At 42.4% G+C, this 24,101-nt stretch overlaps 1 protein-coding gene across 1 annotated transcript in view; it reads left to right on the top strand.

Annotated features, from left to right (window-relative positions):
• The window catches only part of kif26ba (kinesin family member 26Ba), a 38,182-nt gene extending 14,686 nt beyond the window's left edge, over nucleotides 1-23,496 (top strand). Inside the window, exons 3-15 of the mRNA XM_053510293.1 lie at nucleotides 3,304-3,810; nucleotides 6,505-6,641; nucleotides 8,789-8,972; nucleotides 9,277-9,486; nucleotides 9,598-9,691; nucleotides 12,352-12,614; nucleotides 13,092-13,275; nucleotides 13,600-13,762; nucleotides 15,065-15,236; nucleotides 15,491-18,863; nucleotides 20,530-20,732; nucleotides 20,915-21,065; nucleotides 21,215-23,496. Of these exons, the coding sequence (XP_053366268.1) occupies nucleotides 3,304-3,810; nucleotides 6,505-6,641; nucleotides 8,789-8,972; nucleotides 9,277-9,486; nucleotides 9,598-9,691; nucleotides 12,352-12,614; nucleotides 13,092-13,275; nucleotides 13,600-13,762; nucleotides 15,065-15,236; nucleotides 15,491-18,863; nucleotides 20,530-20,732; nucleotides 20,915-21,065; nucleotides 21,215-21,363 (5,790 nt within the window). The 3' untranslated portion in view covers nucleotides 21,364-23,496. The remainder of the gene's footprint in view (nucleotides 1-3,303; nucleotides 3,811-6,504; nucleotides 6,642-8,788; nucleotides 8,973-9,276; nucleotides 9,487-9,597; nucleotides 9,692-12,351; nucleotides 12,615-13,091; nucleotides 13,276-13,599; nucleotides 13,763-15,064; nucleotides 15,237-15,490; nucleotides 18,864-20,529; nucleotides 20,733-20,914; nucleotides 21,066-21,214) is intronic.
• Nucleotides 23,497-24,101: the final 605 nt, after the last annotated feature.

The following is a 24,101-nucleotide window of genomic DNA, read 5'->3' as shown; positions in this document are numbered from 1 at the left end:
ACTTCTTCACTTCTATGTGCAGTCTAGCTAAACTGTCATTTTGTCCGTGTGTCCCAGTTGCCTAGCAACAGTGTTCTCCTGACCTGCACCATGTTAACAGCGTAACTACAACCTTCCAGTCGTTGCAGTCTGCCAGTGTGGACACCTGTCTCACACCCACACAGACATGGCAGTGAGACAGCGCATAGACGAATGTAAAATAACAAGCACCCTGACTCTATCCTACCTGAGATGTAGAGATCAGTACAGACTCTGTGTGGCCTCATCAATAGGTGCCTGTGTGTTTCCCTGCACAAACGTGTGTGTGTGTGTGTGTGTGTGTGTGTATACATTGTGGTATGAATGAAATCTCTCATAAACCAGGATAAGTTGGCCAGGATAAATATTAACTGTATTTGTGGAGAGAGTAGGATATTCAGCACATACACTCACACACACACACACACACACACACTCGGGTTTTTACAAAATTTCAGCTCTGTGGAGTTTTTGTTGAAACCTATGATGTGTTAAGGCAGGAAACTCAGCAGTAAAAACAGCGATAGTAGACTAAAGCTCACAAACACACACACACACACACAAAACTCTAAACACACACAGTTGTGGTAGAGCGTATAAAACATCTGGATATACTTACACTGACCCGAGTGTTTGTGTGTGTGATTGTGTGTGTGTGTGTGTGTGTGTGTGTGTGTGTAGTTAGCTGGATAAAATCTGGTTTATGTTAACAATGATGATGAGCGCTCAGTGATGTAATCAGAATTTTAAAGGACAAAAAGTGGACCCTTACTGTGAGATGAGTAATGAACTGTACTGAATTAACTCTCCTCACATGTGCTGATTTATGTGCCTACAGTACTGACATAACACCTATACTACTGACATAACACCTATACTACTGACATAACACCTATACTACTGACATAACACTTATACTACTGACATAACACCTACACTACAACCAGCTCAACAGCTACCCTACTCCACCTGATGTAAATCGTTCTGGAGCGATTAAATACCTACAGCACATATGAGGTTTCAGTCGCAGTCTCTAGTGGTAGAGAGGAGAAGGAGTCTGGGAGGGATGATAGGGTGCATAAAGACACAGAGGAAGGGGAGACAGAGTGAAGGTTTCTGCGACAAACTTAAATAATTCTTTTGATTGCGTAAAGCTGCTTTGCGGCAATGAAAATTGCTAAAAGCGCTATACAAATAAAATTGAATTAAATTGAATTGAATTGCGGGAAAAAGAGAAATTTTAATGGTTAGGTTTACATAGAATAGGAAGGGTTATGGTTAGAGATACCAGGAATTAACACCTACACTACTGTCTTAACACCTACACTACTGACTTATCACCTACACTACTGTCTTAACACCTACACTACTGTCTTAACACCTACACTACTGTCTTAACACCTACACTACTGATTTAACACCTACACTATTGATTTAACACCTACACTACTGTCTTAACACCTACACTACTGGTTTAACACCTACACTACTGGTTTAACACCTACACTACTGGTGTAACACCTACACTACTGGTTTAACACCTACACTACTGGTGTAACACCTACACTACTGGTTTAACACCTACACTACTGTCTTAACACCTACACTACTGGTTTAACACCTACACTACTGTCTTAACACCTACACTACTGATTTAACACCTACACTACTGATTTAACACTTACACTATTGATTTAACACCTACACCACTGATTTAACACCTACACTACCTAACACCTACACTAAAACCACCTCATTGGTGGGTACGAGGAGCCACATCCAAGGCTGATTTAACACCTACACTACTGATTTAACACCTACACTACTGATTTAACACCTACACTATTTATTTAACACCTAGACTACTGACTTAACACCTACACTACTGACTTAACACCTACACAACTGACTTAACACCCAGACTACCGTCTTAACACCTACACTACTGATTTAACACCTACACTACTGTCTTAACACCTACACTACTGATTTAACACCTACACTACTGATTTAACACCTACACTATTTATTTAACACCTAGACTACTGACTTAACACCTACACTACTGACTTAACACCTACACAACTGACTTAACACCCAGACTACCGTCTTAACACCTACACTACTGATTTAACACCTACACTACTGTCTTAACACCTACACTACTGATTTAACACCTACACTACCTAACACCTACACTAACACCACCTCATTGGTGGGTACGAGGAGCCTCCTCCAAGGCTGATTTAACACCTACACTACTGATTTAACACCCAGCCTTCTGTCTTAACACCTACACTACTGTCTTAACACCTACACTACTGACTTAACACCTACACTACTGATTTAACACCTAGACTACTGTCTTAACACCTACACTATTGATTTAACACCCAGACTACTGTCTTAACACCTACACTACTGATTTAACACCTACACTATTGATTTAACACCTACACTACCTAACACCTACACTAACACCACCTCATTGGTGGGTACGAGGAGCCTCATCCAAGGCTGATTTAACACCTACACTACTGATTTAACACCTAGACTACTGTCTTAACACCTACACTATTGATTTAACACCCAGACTACTGATTTAACACCTACACTACTGATTTAACACTTACACTATTGATTTAACACCTACACTACCTAACACCTACACTAACACCACCTCATTGGTGGGTACGAGGAGCCTCATCCAAGGCTGATTTAACACCTACACTACTGATTTAACACCCAGACTACTGTCTTAACACCTACACTATTTATTTAACGCCTACACAACAAACTTAACATCTATACTACCAGCCTAACACATACACTACTTCCACTGATGTAAATTGCTCTGGAGCGCTTTAATACCTACACCACCTACACTACTGACTTAACACCTACACTACTGACTTATAAGAGCGTTATTATTTTTGTACAGTTACATGGGTCTGTACTGTGTGTATATGTGTGTGATGAGAAAAACACAACCTTCAATTTCTTCCTTTGTTGATGACTTTTTGTGCCTTAGTAAAGAAAAAGGTGATCATTTAATTATGACCCTCGTCTCCCTCGGGGCTCAGCTCCGCCCAGTAAATGCCATTTTTATTTTGCCCATGACAGTCTGTAGAGAGCTCCAGCATGTGACAGTTAAAAGCAAGGCACAGTAAAAGCTCTGTAGTTGGCTGTAAACAAGAACACTAAGCTCTCTCTTCACTCCCATCTTCTGAATAAATAAAAACCCCCTTTAAACTACTCTCTCTCTCTCTCGTTTCCTTTTCGCAGGACCCGTCTCTCTCTCTCCTTCTCCATGATAAGTTGCAGATTCCCAGCAGCCCAAGGAAAGCCTGGAACGAGCACGAGAGCCGCTGCGAAGTTTGCTTCACACACCTCAGCCAATTAAAACAGGAAGCTGTACGGCTGGTTCTCACCTGTGACGTGTCTCCTGGGTCTCCGCCCTCTCTTGCCTCATTGGTGGGTACGAGGAGCCTCATCCAAGGCTCCACCCCTACCCACCTGTCAGGATCGTACCATCCTGTCACTCCATCATCCTCTTCTAACAGCGCAGTCCCGGCCTCCAGCGTCTCATCAACGTGCAGTGCAAACACAGCCCCTAGCACTAGCATTAGCAACCCTAGCCTTAGCAGTCCTCATCATGCCAAACACGGCAGCAAACCCAACACGCTCGGTGTGGAGAGGAAATCCGGCTCTCCGGCACACACGCACCCTGAGAACACCTGGTCACCTGCACACGTGTCTCGCTCCAATGGAGTCACGCTCATCCCTTATCAGGTACGACATGCACTACATACACGTCAGATAGACGGGGGCAGCGTCCCAAACCAATCACACTTTTGCAATGCAGTGCTTTTATCACATTTTTATCATATTTATGCAATGCAGACGTCACAGTTTTGTAAACTTCCACTAAAGTGTTTGTAGCGAGGGTGTCATTCAGCCTCTTTCTGTCTGTCTTGCTCATTCTATCTGTCTCTCTCTCCTTCTTTCTGCTCTTTCGGACAAAAAGCCACAGAATTCTAGCTGTCAGGGTCAACTTTAGGGCTTCCAGCATTATAAGTTAGCAGGAGTTTCACATTTTTCATGACTTGTGTAGTCAGCACCATGATGTGTGTGGAAGGAGCACTTTACCAGTCTGATCCTGTGTTCTGGTGTTCCTGGACATCTATGACAGTCATCACTTGTCCAATAATGTCTCCATCTCAAAGCAGCTTGGAGCAGAGAGCAACTCTGTAATCGTTTACATCAATCCCAAAAACAAGGACCCTGTACACACCTCCGTAGACCCAGTGGACAGTGAAAGCTTCTGGACTGCAAACCAGTGTGGCAGTGCTCAAGACTTATTGCATGTCGTGCGCTTCTGTCTGATAGAATGATGGTAAAACCTTAGATTCAGGTGGATTCAGATTCAAGTTTGCACATTTAGGTTCTCCAAAGTGTAAGGGGAATGGGATATCTCCTGGACAGTTTTTATCAGTGGCTGTGAAGGGGTTTACGTATGGTGTTGGAGAGGTTTACATCAACTGATGGAGATTTTACCATCAAGTAGTGGAGAGGTTTACAGGAGTTGGTGGAGAGGTTTTCATAAACTGGTGGAGATTTTACTATCAAGTAATGGAGGAGATGGTGGAGAGGTTTACATCAAGTGTTGGAGAGGTTTACATCAAGTGGTGGAGAGGTTTACATCAAGTGGTGGAGAGGTTTACAGGGGTGTTGGAGATGTTTACATCTAGTGGTGGAAAGGTTTACATCAAGTTGTCGAGAGGTTTACACAAATGGTGGAGGGGTGTACAGGAGGTGGTGAAGAGACTTCTCTTGCTACAGGGGTAACTCATGGGTAAGAGGTTGAACTACTGATTGGAAGGTCTGAGGTTCAAGTTTTAAACCTCAGACCCCAACCTTTTATCTCCCATCCAAGTTGCCACTGTTAGGCCTTTGAGCAAGACCTGTAACCCTGAACTGCTCAGATGTAAAATGATCCTGAGATAAGGGCATCTGCCAGATGCTGTAAATGTGTTGAAGAGGTTTAAATAAGTGATACACATGTTTTCATTGGGAGGTGCTGAGGTTTACATCAAGAGGTCGAGATGTTTACAGGAGGTTGCAATTGCAGGAAGTAGTAAAGAGGTAATGCAGATGCACATTTTCAGGTTTGAACTTCTGGCTTTCTTCAAAGGAAGGAGGAGAACCTACTCCCAATAGGAGGAATTTGGATATTGGTTGGTTTTGGATGGAGGTGTGTGGTTGTGGGTTCGATGACAGGATCACTCTTTCAGTGTCAGTACAGGTACTGCTCTGACTCATGGATTTGAAGGCATCTCTTGAAGGCTGTTCTCTACCATCACTGGATTTAACTAAAAAATGAAAAATTACGTTGATCAAAGCAAGGCTTCTCAGTAGGGCACGTGGGATCAGCAGTGACTCCATGTGGAGAGGAGCCCAGGAGCTCAAGACATGCTGGGTGGATGATGGATCCTCCTGCTGGCCTGCAGATCCCTCAGGTGGAAGATGGTGGGTGATGCTGAGGGCTCTGCAGCTTTGCAGGTGAGGATGAGGTGATGTAAGGCGGGATATTGATTCAGTACTGAAGATGATAAAAGCAACGGGAGGAGACGTTTGGGATCTGGCAGAAGAAATCTAAATCCGAATCCTGCGGAGAAAAATAATGACATGCTGCAAACGCAGAGTGTGCAGGGTGTCTCAGATCTCTCACGCTGACGTACACATTTCTCCATACTTATCTTCTTCACCGTCCTCTTCGCTCGGTGGTGTATGAGGTGGTGTGTAAGGTGGTGTGTATGATCACAGAGAATATATCTCAGACATAAAATGATTCATCAGTACATTTGCAATAACTCAAGTTTAATTTCCTGATCTAATAAACTTCACTTCTGATTTATTCTGTAGAAGCTGCAGGGGCTTCCTTCCTTCCTTCCTTCCTTCCTCTCTCTCTCTCTCTCTCTCTCTCTCTTAATGTGTGTCTGTGTGTGTTAGAGAGAGAGAGAGAGAGCGAGAGAGAGAGAGAGACTCAGTATGTTTTCGGAGCAGTGGCTGTTGAAGGGAGGCATGTTTCTATTTTAATTAAAATGTATGAGCCAGACTGTTTGTGTGTGTGTGTGTGTGTGTGTGTGTGTGTGTGTGTGTGTGTGAGAGAGAGAGAGAGAGAGTCTGGTGGGAAATTATACTCCCATAGACTTGGTTGCTGCGTTCTACCATCCATCACACCTTTACCTGGGGCAGACACACACACACACACACACACACACACACACACACACACGCACATCTGGTTATCGTCCCCAACACTCCAGTCTTATCTGTGTAGGTGTGTTTAAACCTAGTGTTTTAGAATGAGGTGGTCATGCTCCTCTCCTGTTTACACTCTCCAGTGCAGAAGAGTGTAAGCTCAGGGCTTAAACTGTGTGTGTGTGTGTGTGTGTGTGTGTGTGTGTGTGTGTGTGTGTTTAGATGTCAGACAGCAATAAAGAGTGCACGAGTGAAGCTGCACTAAACCGCTGTAACATGGATCGCCTGATTCCGCCCCTGGCTCCGCCCACCACAGCGCCCTCTACAGGATCATCAGCTGCTGCCTCCTTCTTCGCCAGGTGAGAACCTGAAATTAAATATTCATTAGACAGAAAGATAACGATTGGCTCTTTCTGTGATGATGTCATAAGCCCTGCCATAGTCCTTGGTCCTTGTGTGTGTGTGTGTGTGTGTGTGTGTGTGTTTGAGGATATACATTATTACACTCCTCAGTGCACCGATGAGCAGTGCACTGATGTTGGACCCATTAGTCAATATTCACTTCACACACACACACACACACATAAACTTCAACCCATTCTGTTATAAAATACTCCACTCCATCACTTCATTTCTCCCTCCAGCCATAACATGATGAAGTGCTCACTTAAAGGAGGAAGGGAATGAGGGATGAAGGGAAGGGAAGAGGTAGCAAGCCTTCATCAGCTCTCCTTCCTAACTCCTCCACTTCCTCACCTTCATCGCGCCCAGCATTTTCTCTGCTTCTTCCTCCGCCTCGCACATCCTCCTCTTCCTCACTCACTGCTTTGTTCTTCCTCCGTTTTCCTGTCCCTGTGTTCCTCTCCTCTTTTATCTCCCATCAGTTTCTTCACCCTCCTCGAACTCATCTTCGTTTTCTCTCTGCTCCTGTTTCATCCTTCATTCCTCCCGCTCTTCCCTAGCTTTCCCTCCCCTCCACCCAGCACTGACCTTTTGCTCCAAACCCTCAGAGACATGATGGAGTGCAGAGAGCAGGAACGAGAGAGGGAGAGAGAGAGAATAAAGTCTTCATTAGCTCTGACTCAAACACACAGACACAAACACACACACACACACACACACACACACACACACACACCAAAACCCCACATGTACAGCGTTATAAATAACTGCTTAACATGTCTTTGTCTCTTTCCATCTGTGTTTCAATCCGTCTGTCTGTCTGTCTGTCTGTCTGTCTGTCTCTTTATATATTTAACAGTTTATGCGACATTTTAACTACAGTTCCCATGATTCTTTGCCACCAAAAAGTATGCAGTGTCAGTCACTTGGCTAAAGCAAAACTGTGAATTTGTTAATCAGAGTCCTTATGGAGCGTGCACACACACACACACACACACACACACACCTCGTCTCCTTGGCTCGACACTCAGTGTGAACTCACTTGGAAGACATTCAGGTTTTTAATGAGAGCGACTCAACTTGAGAAAACTCTCTCTCTCTCACACACACACACACACACACACACACACACCTTCTCTTGGTAAAGTTTATAGGTTCGGCCCACCCCGAAGAACATAAAGTTTTTTTCAGAAAATTAAGTCTGCTTAGATATACTGTATGTACAAAGTTATTAAGTGAGAGACACATCTTTAAGTTTATTAAGTTTTTTAACTCATTAATTTCCGTCACTGTTTTAATCATTAACGATGTGGATTAATAGACAGAGATTACTCTCTTCATGAGCAGAGACGTGGAATCAACTGCAACTGTAACATCCAAGCTGAAGATATTTGTGTTTTCCTGTGTGTGTGTGTATGTGTGTGTGTGTGTGTGTTTGGGAGAGAGAGAGAGAGAGTGTGTGTGAGATATTTGGTGTGTGCTATTTACGTAGAGACAACTGGAATTCAGCTCTGAGTTTCTTTTCTCTTTTTTAATTATGCTATTTGAAGAAAAGCTCATTAGCATCTGTGGGAAATAACATGCACGCACACACACACACACGCACACACACAGGAGACAGGAGAGAGTGTTTCATTCTGTAATAAACACAGTCTTACACTGATGGAGTTTAATGTTTAATGCAGTGAGATGACACGTACAGAACACTTCCTCATTAATCTGAGTTATTTATAAAGAACACGTTAAAAACCTCTGCAGAGAGAGAGAGAGAGAGAGAGAGAGACAGGAGATCAAAAAAGACTATTATAGAGACAGAGTAAGGTCCTTAAAGAACAAGAATGTAACAGAGAAAGAGACAAAGAGAAAGAAGGGCAGAGATAAAGAGACAGCGATATAGAGAGAGAAAAAGATAGAGACGGAGAGAGAGATAGAGAGAGACAGAGAGATAAAGAGAGACATGGGATAGGAGAAACCGAGATGGAAGACACAGTTGTAGAGAGAATAATGAGAGAGAATGATGAGAGAGAGAGAGAGAGAGAGAGATGTGTTGTGTGTTGTCTGTAGCAGTATTATGGATCATGAGATTAAACACTTCTTCCCTTAGAGCGGCACAGAAACTGAACCTGTCCTCTAAAAAGAAGAAGCAGAAGCCGACGCCCACTGCTCCACTGGCCCCACCCCTTTTCCCAACGAACTTCAGCGGGATCCTGCAGGTCACTCCGCCCCCAGCCCCACCCTGTCTCCTCAGAGCTGTCAGTAAAGTCAGGGATAATCCAGGACTCGGCAAGGTGAGTCTCATCCCTTCTGGTCACATGATTACCTATTTCATAAGTGCCCTAATGACTCCGCCCACAAACATTATAATCTCACTAAGACGTGAATATAATATACAGCGCGCGTGTGCGCGAGTGTCTCATCATCTCGTGTGTGATGGAGTGTGAAATGTGTGTGTCCGTCTCCGAGGGGACAGCAGATAGAGAGGGACAAATGAAGACAATAAGTGCAGCACACACACACACACACTGCAGTGTGATTTCCTGAACAGGCCAAGTATATATGTGTGTGTGTGTGTGTGTGTGTGTGTGTGTCTAGGTGAAAGTGATGCTGCGTGTGTGTGCAGTTTCCCACGCCGAGTCCAGCTCCTTCCTGAAAGTGGACTCTCGTAAGAAACAGGTGAGCATTATGGACCCGGCCGCTAACTCCGCCTCTCAGCAGAGCTCCAATCAGAAACGAGGAGTCCCCACCCAAGCCCCGCCCAAAATGTTCACCTTCGACTCTGCTTTCTCACACGATGCCTCACAGGTGAGCGTCCGCTTCCTCTTTCAACTGTGTGGCATTAGCAAGACAGGAATATAACCTTTAAAGAGGTGTGTGTGTGTGTGTGTGTGTGTGTGTGTGTTTATATGTGTTCAGGCAGAGGTGTGTGCAGGTACTGTAGCCGAGGTGATCCAGTCAGTGGTGAATGGAGCAGATGGATGTGTGTTCTGTTTCGGTCACGCCAAGCTCGGTGAGAAAATTCACAGCTGTGTGTGTGTGTGTGTGTGTGTGTGTGTGTAAGGGTGTGTATTTTTACTAAACAGTAAATTCATTTGTTTTAATAACAAGATAAAAATTCGACTTTTACGCTTACACACACAAGGTTTGTCTTACCAAAAAATACACATTATGGCCAAAAATATGTGCACCCTCCTGACAGCTGGATACAATCCAGCACATGACCCTGAGACTCCACGGACACACACGAGCAATATTTAGGTCAAACTGAAGAGTGAAATTTCCTGAAATGTCTCAAAGCATAAGCATCTCTGCTACGATGCGTTAGAGCACACAGACTCAACTCACAGAGCGCTCAACGCTGCCCAGGGCTGAATTCTTTGTTATACCTCTCACTACAGAGCTCCAAACCGCCCCTGGGAGCAACATCAGCACATGACCCGGGTTTCATGGCCTAGCAACTGCACACACACTTAAGATTATAATGCACGATGCCGAGTGTGAGCTACAGCGGTGTAAAGCTTCAACAATCATGAGCAAGTCTGGGTTTGGTGGATATACAGTATATAGGACAGTGCTACCTACCAGAACACATGATGGTGATGGGACTGTTCTTTAGTGTTCGAGGCTCTTGATTGCAGAATTAGAACCTTAACTCCAAACTTGACCCCAAATTAACTATAATGGCGTTTACATTTCGCTCGACCCTCGGGGACAAACCCCTCAGCAGCACTGAGTCCTATAAGGTTTCAAGAATTCTCCTTGTTTTGTTCCAAGCCCTGAGTGATTGATGGCAATTACACTTAGGTTCCTCAGAAACGAGGACGGAGTCGGTCCCGCAGCGAGCGCAGGTGAATTTACGAGCTGCCGGGCCGTGTGCCGTGTTCCGCGTTAGTGTGTAAGCGTGTGCTACTGCTCGTAAAACACGTCTGAACGAGACAAGGTGGAAGAGTTACGACCGGAACACGACACCTCCGAGACAAACGAGCATCTGAGAGAGACGTGGACACAAAATTAGAAACAGGAAATGGAAGGGCTCATCACAGGGGGTGCTAAATCAGAGCTGCTGACACTGCAGCCATGTTAATGTCACACGCGTCCTGTAGTAAAGATATAAGGAAGCTTTAATACTCAAGGAACAGACCACAGCTTTATTTCATTTGGTAGAAAGAAAAAAAAAAAAAAAAGAATTATTTCTTTGATGCTTCACCAAAAAATATGTTTTGCATCTGTTCATATTCAGCAAAACCGCTTTACACAAATAAATACAAATCATTCAATTAATCAATTAATTGTACATCAGGAGTGAACACTTATTAATGTAATTTGTCAGGAAAACTCCTGGTCTTAAATCACATAAAAAAGCATTTTATTCTTCAATCGCTGTTTATTACTGAAATCTTTCCTGAAGGTTTTTTTTAAAAACTGATTCATGTTAAGAAAAAGAAAACAGAATGAGACACACTTTAACACATCCCCAATGCAACCATATCAGTAAATAAATAAAATAAAAATAAAACGTTTTTTTTAACTGGCGATACGCCCCTTTTACATTACACTTTGATCCTCTTGAACGATTCATTTAAAGGAATCAAATATTTTTGTACCATTCAGCCTCACTCTGTGGATTCCGTTAGTTCATAATTGTTCATACGAAACTACAAAAGGCGTTACCATTTGAATTAAAATTGTAATTAAAATGTCATTTAAAGCGTGTGCAGGCATCATTCACTGTAGAGTCAGCTTCAGAACTGTTGCAGCTTTGTGTTTTTGTTTTGTTTTGTCTACATTTAATCATGATCATACTGTCATTCCAATTAAATGTCCGTGTGGGTTTAATAAATATAGCAGGAATAAGAAAGTGTCTCATTAGCCTTTGATCTGCAGTTACACAGTTGCGTTAACGCATGAGATAATTAACAATCTCATAAATGAAGCCCTGTTTGTGTAATTATCTTTTACGTTTTTATTTATCATTCAGAGGATTGTGTGTGTGTGTGTGTGTGTGTGTGTGTGTATGTGTGTTATCATAGGCACTGCGTTTAACGTTAATTGAATAAAATGCACCCAGGAGAAATCTCATACCATTTTATTCATCACACTCGCATTAACACACGATTCTGTTTTTCTCTCTAAGTGAAGAAGAGAAAAACGGCTGCGGTCGAATAACGTCTTTACTTACATGTTTACTTACACTACAAGAGGCTTTCAGTGTGTGTTGGTATGACATACAAGTGCTCACACGCACACACACACACACACACACACACACACACACAATGTTGGGGAAATTTGTGTTTAAATCTGATGAAGGTCTCACTGTGACTTCCAGCAGAGCAAAGCTGTAAAGCCATCTGTCACTGTTTGTGTGCACTGTGTAGTGAAGAGAGTGTGTGGTTTGGGACACATCCTCTGTAAAATAAATGTGTGTGTGTGAGAGGGTATGTAATAAAACAACAGATCCCAGCTTTAGTTGTCGGCTTATGGTGTAGAACTTGTTGTTTTACAGAACAAAGCTCGACCTCTTGTGTCATTTAAACTGAAAATAAAATTTGTGTTGAACTGTGAATATTTGTAAGAATATGTTAAGGTTATACGTTTTTGTGTGACGGCTTTCTTCCAGCCAGTGTGAGAAAGAGTCTAACCGTAGTGTGTGTGTGTGTGTGTGCGTAGGAAAAACCTACACCATGATTGGGAAGGACGACTCCATGCAGAACCTGGGCATTATCCCCTGCGCTATCTCCTGGCTCTTTAAGATCATTACGGAGCGGAAGGAGAAGACAGGCGCTCGGTTCTCCGTCCGCGTCTCCGCAGTGGAGGTCTGGGGGAAAGAAGAGAACCTGAAGGACCTGCTGTCTGACGTGGCCACGGGCAGCTTACAGGACGGCCAGTCTCCTGGAGTTTACCTGTGTGAGGACCCCATCTGCGGGATGCAGGTGAGGAGACGACTGTGTGTACGTCTGGTCCACAGGACGGCTGTGTTCTTCAGGGTCAGACGCAGTTACCAGTGTCAACCATCTGATGGATCTGATGTGAATTTAGCACAGAGGATTGTTACGTGAGGAAGGCGAACTGTGTGTCTGTTTGTCAGCATCAGATTCACAAACAAAACCTCAGACAGTCTCAAACTCACTTCACTTATTTATTTATTTGTTTGTTTATTATTAGAACCAGATGTGTTTACATTATTATGCTCATTAGCGCTGCTAGTGAGCCAGTGTGAGAGAGACTTAATAACACTTCTGACTAACGCTGCTTATTAACACTTCTTATTAATGCTATTTATTAGCACTACTTATTGGCATTACTTTTAAACACTGATTATGAAAACTGCTTATGAACAATGTAATAAACCCTGATGTTACAGGCTGATGTATAGTTTGCTCTTTAAAATGTGAGTTTTCGTGATGTAGCTGCAGAATCAGAGCGAGCTGCGAGCGCCAACAGCAGAGAAGGCTGCGTTCTTTCTGGACGCCGCCATCGCATCGAGGTACAGCAGCCGAGCCGAGTGTGACGAGGACGAACATCGCAACTCGCACATGCTCTTCACACTGCACATCTACCAGTACCGCATGGAGAAGAGCGGGAAAGGAGGAAGTGAGTGTCCGTCTCCTGGAGTCTGTCTCACAATACAGACGAGACAAACTTCACATTCTTTTTTGGTTTTGAGGACAAAACACGCACGCCAGCATCGTGCACCATTTGTTATTTTAAAACCATGGCTTTTATTTAGTGATGTCATAAACTACACTGAACTGTAGCTCCGCCTCTGAGTCCATTAAGTACAGAAATAAAGTCGTAATAACAGAATAACAGAAAAATAAGAATTAGTGATTTTTAAAGTTTAACAAGTTTAAAATTAACATTGTTGTTATTTTGTTTGTGTGCGTGTGTGTGTGTGTGTGTGTGTGTGTGTGTCAGTGTCCGGAGGCCGCAGTCGCCTGCACCTGATAGATTTGGGAAGCTGTGTGAAGGAGTTGGCGAAGCCCCGTGAGAGTGCCACGCCTACTCAGTGTCTGTCTCTCTCGGCCCTGGGGAACGTCATACTCGCCCTCGTCAACGGCTCCAAACACATCCCCTTCAAGTACGACTCAATACTGACTGTTTACTTTCACTGTCGTCTTCCATATTTAAGCCATAATATTAAGAATTTAAGCTCACATAAAGCATCAGTAAAATCTCACCTTTCACGACAGTGAAAAGGTTTAAATGTGGTTAGAACGTGATGTACTGGGAGGTCTGTCCATTCTGGCACGGTCTGTGTTGCCGTAGTAACCGATAAGATGAAGCGCCAAGAGCGTAATCTACATAGGATATAAATCTAATGACAGTTTAAATCAATTTAAATCCATTTAAATCATAATAAACAACTCTGTCCTCTAATTTTATAAAGGAAACTGCGTCAAGAAATGCAGCAGTGCATGCTGGGTAAGCTGTGCTTCTGAAGCCACAGTGACGCCAGATCTAATCTGATCCTGCCACCTCTTCTAGTTTAGCCAAAGGGACTTAATATAGAAAAACACTTAAAGTAAGACTGAAAATAAGACAAGGACGAGGTAAAAATAAATTAAAATCAGGATGGAACCCGAAGAACTGTAGAACATAACCTCAAGAGAATTTCTTTTCGGGTTCTAGAAGCTAAATGATTATGTTCAGGGGGGCTTCAGAAACAGATGCTGATTTATATACCCATTTTCATACTTGTCTTGTCCTGTCTCGTTCCCGCTGCTTGCTCCCTCGCCCCCTCTCGGGTTAAACACTCGCAAGGCGACAGCGCACAGATTGTGTTTTCCTCCTGCAAGGCAACTGTGTTTTTTTTTAATGCTAATTTAATTCACATTGCAGAACTAGCGTGTGGGTTTAAGGTCCTAAATTCAGCTCTGCAGAGATGATACGAGGAGAGATGTAATTAAGTTTTAGGGAGATTTTAATTGAATAAATTAAAGAATTTAAATGAATAAACCTTTATCATGAATAAATTAGAAATGCACAAAAATGTCAATGGTCGTAATGTGATTTAACGAGCAAAATGCTCGTTGCTGGGTTCTGGATGAGGGTCGTGTAAACACTGAGAGGAAAAAACAAGGCTGAAAAACAAAGCAGACGGTGAGTCAGAGCCAGTAATGCGATTATATTTCTAAAGTTGGCTCATTTAGATCACACACAGGGAAAAAACAATGAGCTCTAATAAATAATCAGAGCTTATTATCTGTGCAACGATCATTATCTTCTTCTTCTTCTTCTTCTTCACCATCCTGTTCTAAGTCTGAAATGTTTCGGGTTCAAATTCCAGTCCCGTGTCAAAGAATTTAGGTGGGTTGTTTTTTTCTCCAAAAGCTGGCATCTTCAGTGAGTAATAATTTTGTGGTTATTTTGTGGTTTACAGGGACAGTAAGTTAACAATGCTGCTGCGAGAGTCGCTTGGAAACATGAACTGTCGCACCACCATGATCGCACACATCTCCTCGTCTCCCAGCCACTTTTCAGAAACACTCTCTACACTACAGATCGCTTCTCGAGTGCTGAGGATGAAGAAGAAGAAGACCAAAGTAAACGTGGTATGAGCCATATCTTTCTTTTCTGTTAGAATCTTACTGCTGCTTGTCAAAGAGATTTCATTGGATGTTCTCCAGTTTAACATTTTCTGCAAGGTCTTCTTAGGATTTTTGTATTTTATTGCCTGTATTGATTTTAGATCATTTATATGCCAGTGTCAATGAGACATCCACAGTATTTTTTACAACAATTTAGAATTAAGTGATGCCTTGGGATCAGGAAGTCCAAATCTAATTTCTAGTCGTGTCTCTTGCAGCAATACACTTCCAGTTCCTCTGGTGGAGAAAGTTCATGTGAGGAGGGCAGAATGAGACGTCCGACTCAGCTTCGAAACATACACTCCAGGAACGTTAGAGACCCTGAAATACCACTGCTCCACATTTCCAGCGACCCAGATGATTATTCTAGCAGCGAGCAGTCCTGCGATACTGTAATCTATGTAGGTCCAAACGGTACCGCGCTTTCGGACAAAGAGCTCACAGATAATGAAGGTCCTCCAGATTTTGTACCTATCATCCCATCTATACACAAGTATAAAAGCGACCAAGGCAAACTAGCACAACCATCTCAGTTGGGTGATTCTCTAATTCAGCCTTCACAAACTGTCCAGTCAATTCAAACCATTCATGCTCAGACGCTGCCTCCTGTACCTGAAGAAACTGCAGAGTCTAGCAAGCAGGAAAAGGATTGTCTCAAATGCAACACATTTGCAGAACTGCAGGAGCGACTGGGGTGTATTGACGGCAGCGAGGAGGTGAACACGTTTCCTTTTGAAGAAGTTCCAGCCAGCAAACTCAAGAAAATTGAGCCTATTTCATCTCGGACCATCACAAGCTCTCCCAAGAGGATCTCTAATGATCAGCAGCTGGAGGAGATCCGTGAAGTGGTGGAGGAAGCAGAGATTGCGCAGTCCATTATAGAAAATCTGACAAAGTCTTCAATAAACAATTGTGTTCTTTCTACTAGTCGGAGTGTAACTGGAGGTAGTGGTGTTGGTCAGCTCACATCCCTTCAAAGGGCCAACAGCTCCAGTCTTCATAATAGCAGAGAGTCCATTAGTGGAGGAAGCAGCAGTGATGGCAAACCTCGTCCCATGGGTTCCCCCAGGCTAGGAATTGCTAGTTTGACCAAAACATCAGAATACAAACCTCCCTCCTCACCTTCTCAGCGCTGCAAAGTTTACACTCAGAAAGGAGTAATGCCCAGCACACCTCCGCAATCCTCACAAAATCTGTACAGAGATTCAGTAAAGTCATCCACTGAGTCCTTGCTTCAGGGTGAATTTAGAACATCTCCAGTTGGGATGGGTCCTCAGGTACTTAAGCACTCTTCTTCATCAAACAGTTTGGGATCAGTAGATACACTGGGTGACGATGTTCCTCAACTCCCTCTGGACAACAAGAACAGCACAACGATCACCTTGCAGCAGTTCACAGAGCCACAGGATGAGGACGAGTTGGTATTTACTCTTGTTGGGGAGCTAACAGTAAATGGGATCATAGAGGATGGCAGGCCCACCAGTATTATTAGCTTCAACAGCGACTGTTCAGTTCAGGCTCTTGCATCAGGTTCACGGCCCATCAGCATTATCAGCAGTATGAGTGAAGATATGGAATGCTACAGCAGTACAGTCTCCACTACCAATGCCACCATCTCAGAAACCAACATTGCTAGCTTCCTGCCTCTTAGCAAGGTTGAAGGAGAGGTCATCATGAGCCGATGTTCTTCAAAAGGTTTATGGCAGACTGAAATGAGCACAGGAATTGGTGGAAAACAGTCTTGCCATAGCTTTGTTACGCAGCAATGCTTTGGGCAGGGTGAGGGACTAGCTGAGGTTCAGCTTCTGGAAATGAGTGAGGAAAGAGCAAATGAAGAACTCACGGAACACTTCAAGGAGGCTGGGAAGGATTTCTGTGTAATTGAAACTTCTAACCAAACATCTCCAACTGTGGGAAAAACAACAGTGACCATTTCCAATATTCAGACATTATGCACTTTAAACAGCTTTTCCCCTAATAAAACTAATATAACTGCCCAGCCTTGTTCTGCTGTAAAGCCGATCATGCATGAACCACCAGCCAAACACGCTTTAGTCAAAGATTCCAGATCTCCACCAGTTCCTCTCTCAAGTGAGATCATATTTGATGATCCCTGGATGAAAATGGATTCCTCCAAACCCGAGGAACTTGTCTGTGAGGTAAATCTGGAGAATGGAACATCTAATAATATAAAGAGCAAACGTGTGATTAACAGAAACAGTTCAAGCAGCGGTGAAGCAGTAGGATCTCCAGATTCCTTTAAGAGAGTTGTAGATGGTTGTGAAATGGTTCTTAATGCTTCAGAAAGCATCACTCCAGTGTTTTCAGCTAACATCCTCAGAACTGGCAGCCTTCCTAGGGCATGGCATCGATTAAACAAACAGGATGAGTTTGATGACTCTTCCTATCACTATACAAGTGGAGAATATAAAACCCTTGGAGTTACCACATCCACTCCATGCAGTCCTCGAGCCACACTGGAAAGGCGAGGATTATCTGGAAAGCAAGGGTTCTTTACCCGTCCAAAAGGAATTCCACCCTTACCACCTGTGAGGAAGTCAAGTCTTGACCAGAGAAACAGAGCCAGTCCCCAGCATAATCCGACAAGTAACCAGAGTTCAAACCTTCACTTATCCTTCTTTGGCAGCACACCAGAGGATTTGGGTATAAATGGTAAGCAAACAGGAGCAAATTTTGAGAGCAGTAGGCTGTTCAGTGCGAAACTCGAACTGTTAGCAAACAGAACCAATTCTTTGGGACGATCTCATGGTGCCCGCTATGATTGTCATTCCCTGGAGAGAGGGGAGAGCCTTATGCTTGCTGGGTCTAAGGCAGCTGTAGTGAGAGATAGCACCATGCCCCGTGTGGGCAGAAGCCTTACACGTAACTTAGTTTCCTCTCCAACAAATGGATCAAACTCCAGTGTACCACAGTCACCCAAATCAAGCCAATCCAAAATTTCAGCTGTTACCAAACTTCTCATGGCCAGTCCTAAATCTCGAAGCCTTTCTACAACTACCACCAAGACCCTGAGCTTCTCCACCAAATCGCTTCCACAGTCAGTAAACCGGAGCTCCAGCCTGCCCCCAAATGGAAAGAACCCAAATTTAAATGCCTGGTCGACTCAGTCGCTAAGCCGCAACAGGGGATCAGGGTTTGTGTCAAAGCTGCCCTTCAGAGCTGTAAACGGACGAATCTCAGAACTTATGCAGGGCAGTGCTGGCCAGGCCGATCACGGACGAGGAACATGCAATGTCGAAGAAAAAGCAGTACCAGTCCAGGGTGAGGAACGGCCAGGGGTCAATACTTTACCGTCCCCTTACAGTAAGATCACCGCTCCACGCAGGCCACATCGCTGCAGCAGTGGGCATGCTAGTGACAACAGCAGTGTTCTGAGTGGAGAGCTACCTCCAGCCATGGGGAAAACTACCCTTTTCTACCACAGTGGGGGCAGTAGTGGCTACGAGAGCATGATACGTGATAGCGAGGCCACTGGAAGTGCATCCTCAGCTCAGGACTCTATGAGTGATCACAGCAGTTCAGTTAGTGGACGGAGGAGTCTGAAAAATGCAAAGAAAAGAAACAACACAGGTAAAAAGAATACGTTCTCTAAAGCTTCTTCTGGTCACGATACTTACATACAGTCACATGATTATCGCTAAATGCTGACAGACTAAAACACACTAATCCTAAACTAAACTCTAGCTCCGCTTTCTAGGTAACAGAGATTTTACTTTACATTTAATTTCAGTACACACACTGCTTGGTGCATTATGGGTAATACATACAATCCCTCACATATCTCAGCGCTCACAGTACATTATGGGTAATAGACACAATCCCTCATGTACTTATGCAGGTAATACACATAATCCCTCACGTATTCATCATTCACACTGCATTATGGGTAATACACACGCCCTTAAATACGCATTACTTATAGTGCATTATGGGTAATACTCACATTCTCATTGCTCACAGTGCATTACGGGTAATATACACAACCCCTTACTTGCTGATTGCTTACAATATATTATGGGTAATACACACACTCCCTCACATATCGCTGATAGGGCATTATGGGAAATACACATTCTCCCTCACATACATATTCCAAGACGTCCCTATATGGCCAGTGAGCAGTAGATCCATGGGGCAGTCTGTTACTTATTTTATATCTCTAAGGCTAAATTACCAAAATGTAGTATAAATGGAGACTAAACAGAACCCGCAGGTTCTCTAACTGCCACCCACGCATATCTGTCTGAGTGTTTATGATTGCGATCTCAAAATAAACAGACTTTTAGTTGTCAGAGAGGATCGTGGGTGGTCTTTCGTTATTTAGAGCCCCACTCCTCCTCCACTTTGCCTAAGGGCAAAAACATTCTCCTGCATTTTACTCTGCTGAGTTTTTTTTTCTGTCTGAGAATTTAACTTAGTGTGTGCTAAAATACACGTGGAGCTTTGAACTATATGTATATACATATCGCATATATATACTGTATAAATAAATGGGCTAAATCCCTGAAATGCCAAATTCCTGAAATAAACATTACTTACATTACAGCATTACTGCGCTGTTTAATCTAAAAAGAGCAAGGGGACGGCTGAAGTGCACACTACGTGATGAGTAAGAGCACTGAGCTGAGGAGAGAAACAGAGTTATAATCATGTTTTAAACGCTTGAGCGATCAGGCGAGAGCCAAGCCACGGAGAGAGCGGAACACACGATTGCCCATATCACTGCTGGCGTAGGCTGTGTTCCAAATTGACTTTAAATCCAATAAAGCTAGTCAGAATCTTACCATTAGTGCATGTTGACATGCATCAACACACAGTGAGTCTGAAAGCCAAATGTCTCTCTGTAGTGCACTCAATAGGGTGCAGAGTCCATTAATCCGTTTCCACTGAAGGGCACTAATGCTAATGGGTGGAAAGCTAAATGGCTCACAATCGTGCACTACATAGGGCAATGCATGCAGCTAAATCCCTATAGTGCACTACTTGGTGATTATATTCTGTAGTTGCTGGGTCACTTCCTAATAAGGATGTCAAATCAACTGATGTATAGTTCTGTGTAAAAAGGTAATTCTAAGAAAAATCCTATCTTTTTTCTTAAATGTGCCTAGCCTGTGTAATGCACTACATGCAAACTGGGAAAGACTTAACTCTGGTTCATGCAGGTCATTTTGTTAAACTAAAAAATGAGCATAGTGATACGGAAGTTTGTACTTATTTTGACTTTCATTTCTCTTAGGCACCCAGAGGAGGCGTCTCATTCCCAATTTGACCCTTGACCCCACTTCCCCAGTGAGGAAGCCAGTCCTGAGCCCTGGAGTGCGCTGGGTCGATGGTCCTCTCCGCCCCCCTCAGAGGGGCGTTGCCGAACCCTTCGAGATTAAAGTTTATGAGATCGACGATGTGGAACGTCTGCAGAGAAAGCGGGCTGCCGGCCCTAAGGTCACATGACCTTTCTTATTTTATTTTATATTTATTTCATGTTTTATTTACATTTCTTCTTTACGATTTCCACTTCCTGTGGCTCCACTATCAGAGCTCTATGGAGGTTCTCTTTAGGGGTTGATTAGGGATTGAGCCCTGGTTCACTGCAGGGATGTGACGAGTTCTTTTCCTGGTTCTAGGGCGTGGTGTACTTCAGCGCTAAACTTAAGATTCTGGAGCATCGACAGCAGAGGATCTCAGAAATACGAACAAAATATGACTGGCTGAAGAAAGAACTGGAACAAACCAAACAGCATCTGATGCTCGAGCCCGAGAAGTGGACCTCAGAGTGTAAGTCCTTTTATTGATAAAAGATTATGACATCCCCATGACAGTATTTTTTTTATTTTATAGCTCTTGAATTTAATTTATTCTGCAGTTTAAAACAGATGCTGATGATCTGTTTGTGTGTGTGTGTGTGTGTGTGTGTTTCCCCTCAGTTGATGTGGAGCCGGTATTCGAGGTCGACTCTCTAGAGTATTTGGAGGCGCTGGAGTTCGTCACTCAGCGGCTGGAGAATCGAGTAAATTTCTGTAAAGCTCATCTGATGATGGTCACATGTTTCGACGTCACCTGTCGCCGACGGTAACCGTGCAGGAAAACAGAAAGTTCAGTAGTTTCAGCGTATGCGTCTGTAATTATAATATAAGGGGATCAGAAACAGGTCATAAATTAAACAGACAGGAAACCTAAATGTCATTTTTAAAAAGTGGATTTCTTTGAATGTAAAAAAAAAACAAAAAAAAAAACAGGGACTTTAACATATATTGACACAGACAATGTTAATGTTATAAGTTATTAAGCAGCTGTGTCACATGACCTGGGGTGTTTTCCTAACACTACTTAGCTTATTAGCTAGCAAAGGTATGATGTTATGGTGTCAAACTGAATATTCTTTATTTATGATTGAGGTAAAAAAAAGCAACTCACATAGACCTTTAAATGGGACTAGAATAACAGGATCGTTTCCCAAATCTCATAAAAGTGACACAAATTCCGCATTAGCATGTGCAGATCTTCTGCTTTGTTGATATAAAAAAAAGATATTTTACCAAATCTTTAACAGAAACAGGACGTGCAGTTTGGGGATAAAGTAGTTTGCTTGTAAATAGTTCGCTTGCTTGTTTTATTCGAACGAGGCCTGATTTGATATGAAACGAGGCAGATATGAATGAAATGAGAAAAAAAAGAACAAAGAAGATTAAAAAGGAACAAAGTGCCTTGAGAATAATTTTAGTATTATGATGATTTGTGTACAGACGGTGCTCGCTTAAAACAAAACAAGAGAAAAAGCAAAACAGAAAATAGAACAAGAAGAGCTTGGTTAACTCTGTGTTTTATTTGTCAGGTTATTTGTACTAAACGTATTTGCAACTTGTTACGTGTTTTTTATTTTTGAGTTTGAGATTTATAGTCAAAGAGACCACACAGAGTCGAACCATATTTCACTGCTTTTTAGCATTTAAAAAAAAAAATCTGTAAAAGAATAAATGTCTGAAAAAAGAAGAGGGAAAAAGATTTTTGTTTAACATGAAGTAAAGCCATAAGTTTAGGAACCAATCAGTGATTAATACACTGAGACGTACAGCACACTCCATTCCAGGGTTAGGGGTCGGGGCTAGAGGTTTAGGGGTTTAGAATTGGATTATAGGTTTAGGGGTTTAGGTATTAGGGTTATTGTTTTAGGGGTTAGTGATTAGGGCAAGAGGTTTTTGTCTTAGGGATTAGGGTTCGAGGATTAGGGATTTTGGATTAGGATTAGAGGTTTAGGTCTACAGAATTAGAATTACTGTAGATGTTTGGGGTTTAGGCTGAGAGATGTAAGGATTATTTCTTAGGGTCAGAGGTTTAGGGATTAGGGATAGGGTTAGAGCATTTGTGTTAGGGTGCTTACTATGTTGTGGAATTGGATGAAAGTCTCTGATACACAATCTCACTCATCAAGTATTTAAATTAAGAATTATAAATATTTCTCATCAAATGGATTCCCTCTGTCTCCTTTATTGTTTTTATTAAAGGTGCTCCATTTTTTTCCCCTTTAATTTACCCAAGATATAAATCTTTGTGAAGTCCTGCTGGTGTTTTGCTGCATGCTGTAGATCCTCGCTGTGTGTTCTCCCTCTGTGTGGTCTCACCGTCGTGCTGCCAGTTATTCAACTTTAATAAAATGAAATGTTTATATTCGGTGCTCGAGTTTAAATGTTTGTATACTAAAACTAAAGAAAGAACAAAAGAAAAAAAGAAAAAAAAAACATTTCATCATGCTTTTTTTTATGAAGGATATTATTTATTTTATATCTCAGAGCTGTGTGTAGTGTATAATTTATTTTACGCTCCACCAAATACTATGCATTTAATCTGTACATCATTTACAAGTATGTATGTATATAATATTTTGCTCTTTATTTAGCATTTTTCATGCTTATTCATAAAAAAATATTTTCTCACCATAAATTTCTGCTTTTAAGGTTAAAAAGGCAACACATCGTCTTTATGTTGTACAAACTGTCTTTTATGCACTCTTTTTTTTTTCCTGCTTGAGTCGTTGTTTCTGCCACTCCAGATCACAATTCTTAAACATTTCCTGGTCAGAAAAATGAGCGATTCAGGAGACAAAGTGTTTATGGAGATAAGCGGCACAATGTCGGTGTGTTTGTGTCTTGTGGAAAAAAAATAATCTGAATGAGAATCCGAGACGGACGTAAATAAAAAATGTTTCAGAGGTGGCATTTTCTCTGCCTTTTTTTTTATCTAAAGGTCACGACGGAAAAATCTCATTAGACGTTTAACATGACTGATAGGATTATATTAATAATATACACTGAGCACATGTAAACATTGACAAAGTAAACAAGTCATTTTCCTGGACAAACTGGCTAAAGGGCTTTTTTTCACTCGCTGACTTTTAAATTAAGATCTTAATGAATTTTTAGGGGAAGTCAGCCTTCCTGTGTATTGTTAAAGGAATGATTTCTGTTTGACTTGGGAATAATTATAAACGTACATGTGTGTGAAATCTCCACTCGAGGCAAATCAACAAGCCTCAACACAAAAGAGCTGATGGGTATTGTCATGCAGTCAGGTAATAGATATCGGGATATACAAATCAGAATAAAAAAGATCATCAGGACTAATTACACACCTTGTGAAGTTCCTTACGATTGGAATCATGTCGTTGTGTTCTCAGAAAGCAAACGCTTAGTTTGTGACTTACTGGGAACAAAAGGTATAAGGCTGAACCCAAGTCAAGTCCTGTGGCTTTTATTGTAGTTTCTGCTGAATACAGCAGGTAAAGTACACAATCACAGCGTTCCTTAAGGACCACGG

This window comes from Clarias gariepinus, chromosome 13 (assembly GCF_024256425.1).
Source record: "Clarias gariepinus isolate MV-2021 ecotype Netherlands chromosome 13, CGAR_prim_01v2, whole genome shotgun sequence".
NCBI lineage: Eukaryota > Metazoa > Chordata > Actinopteri > Siluriformes > Clariidae > Clarias > Clarias gariepinus.
This window is presented reverse-complemented; position numbering and strand designations above follow the sequence as displayed.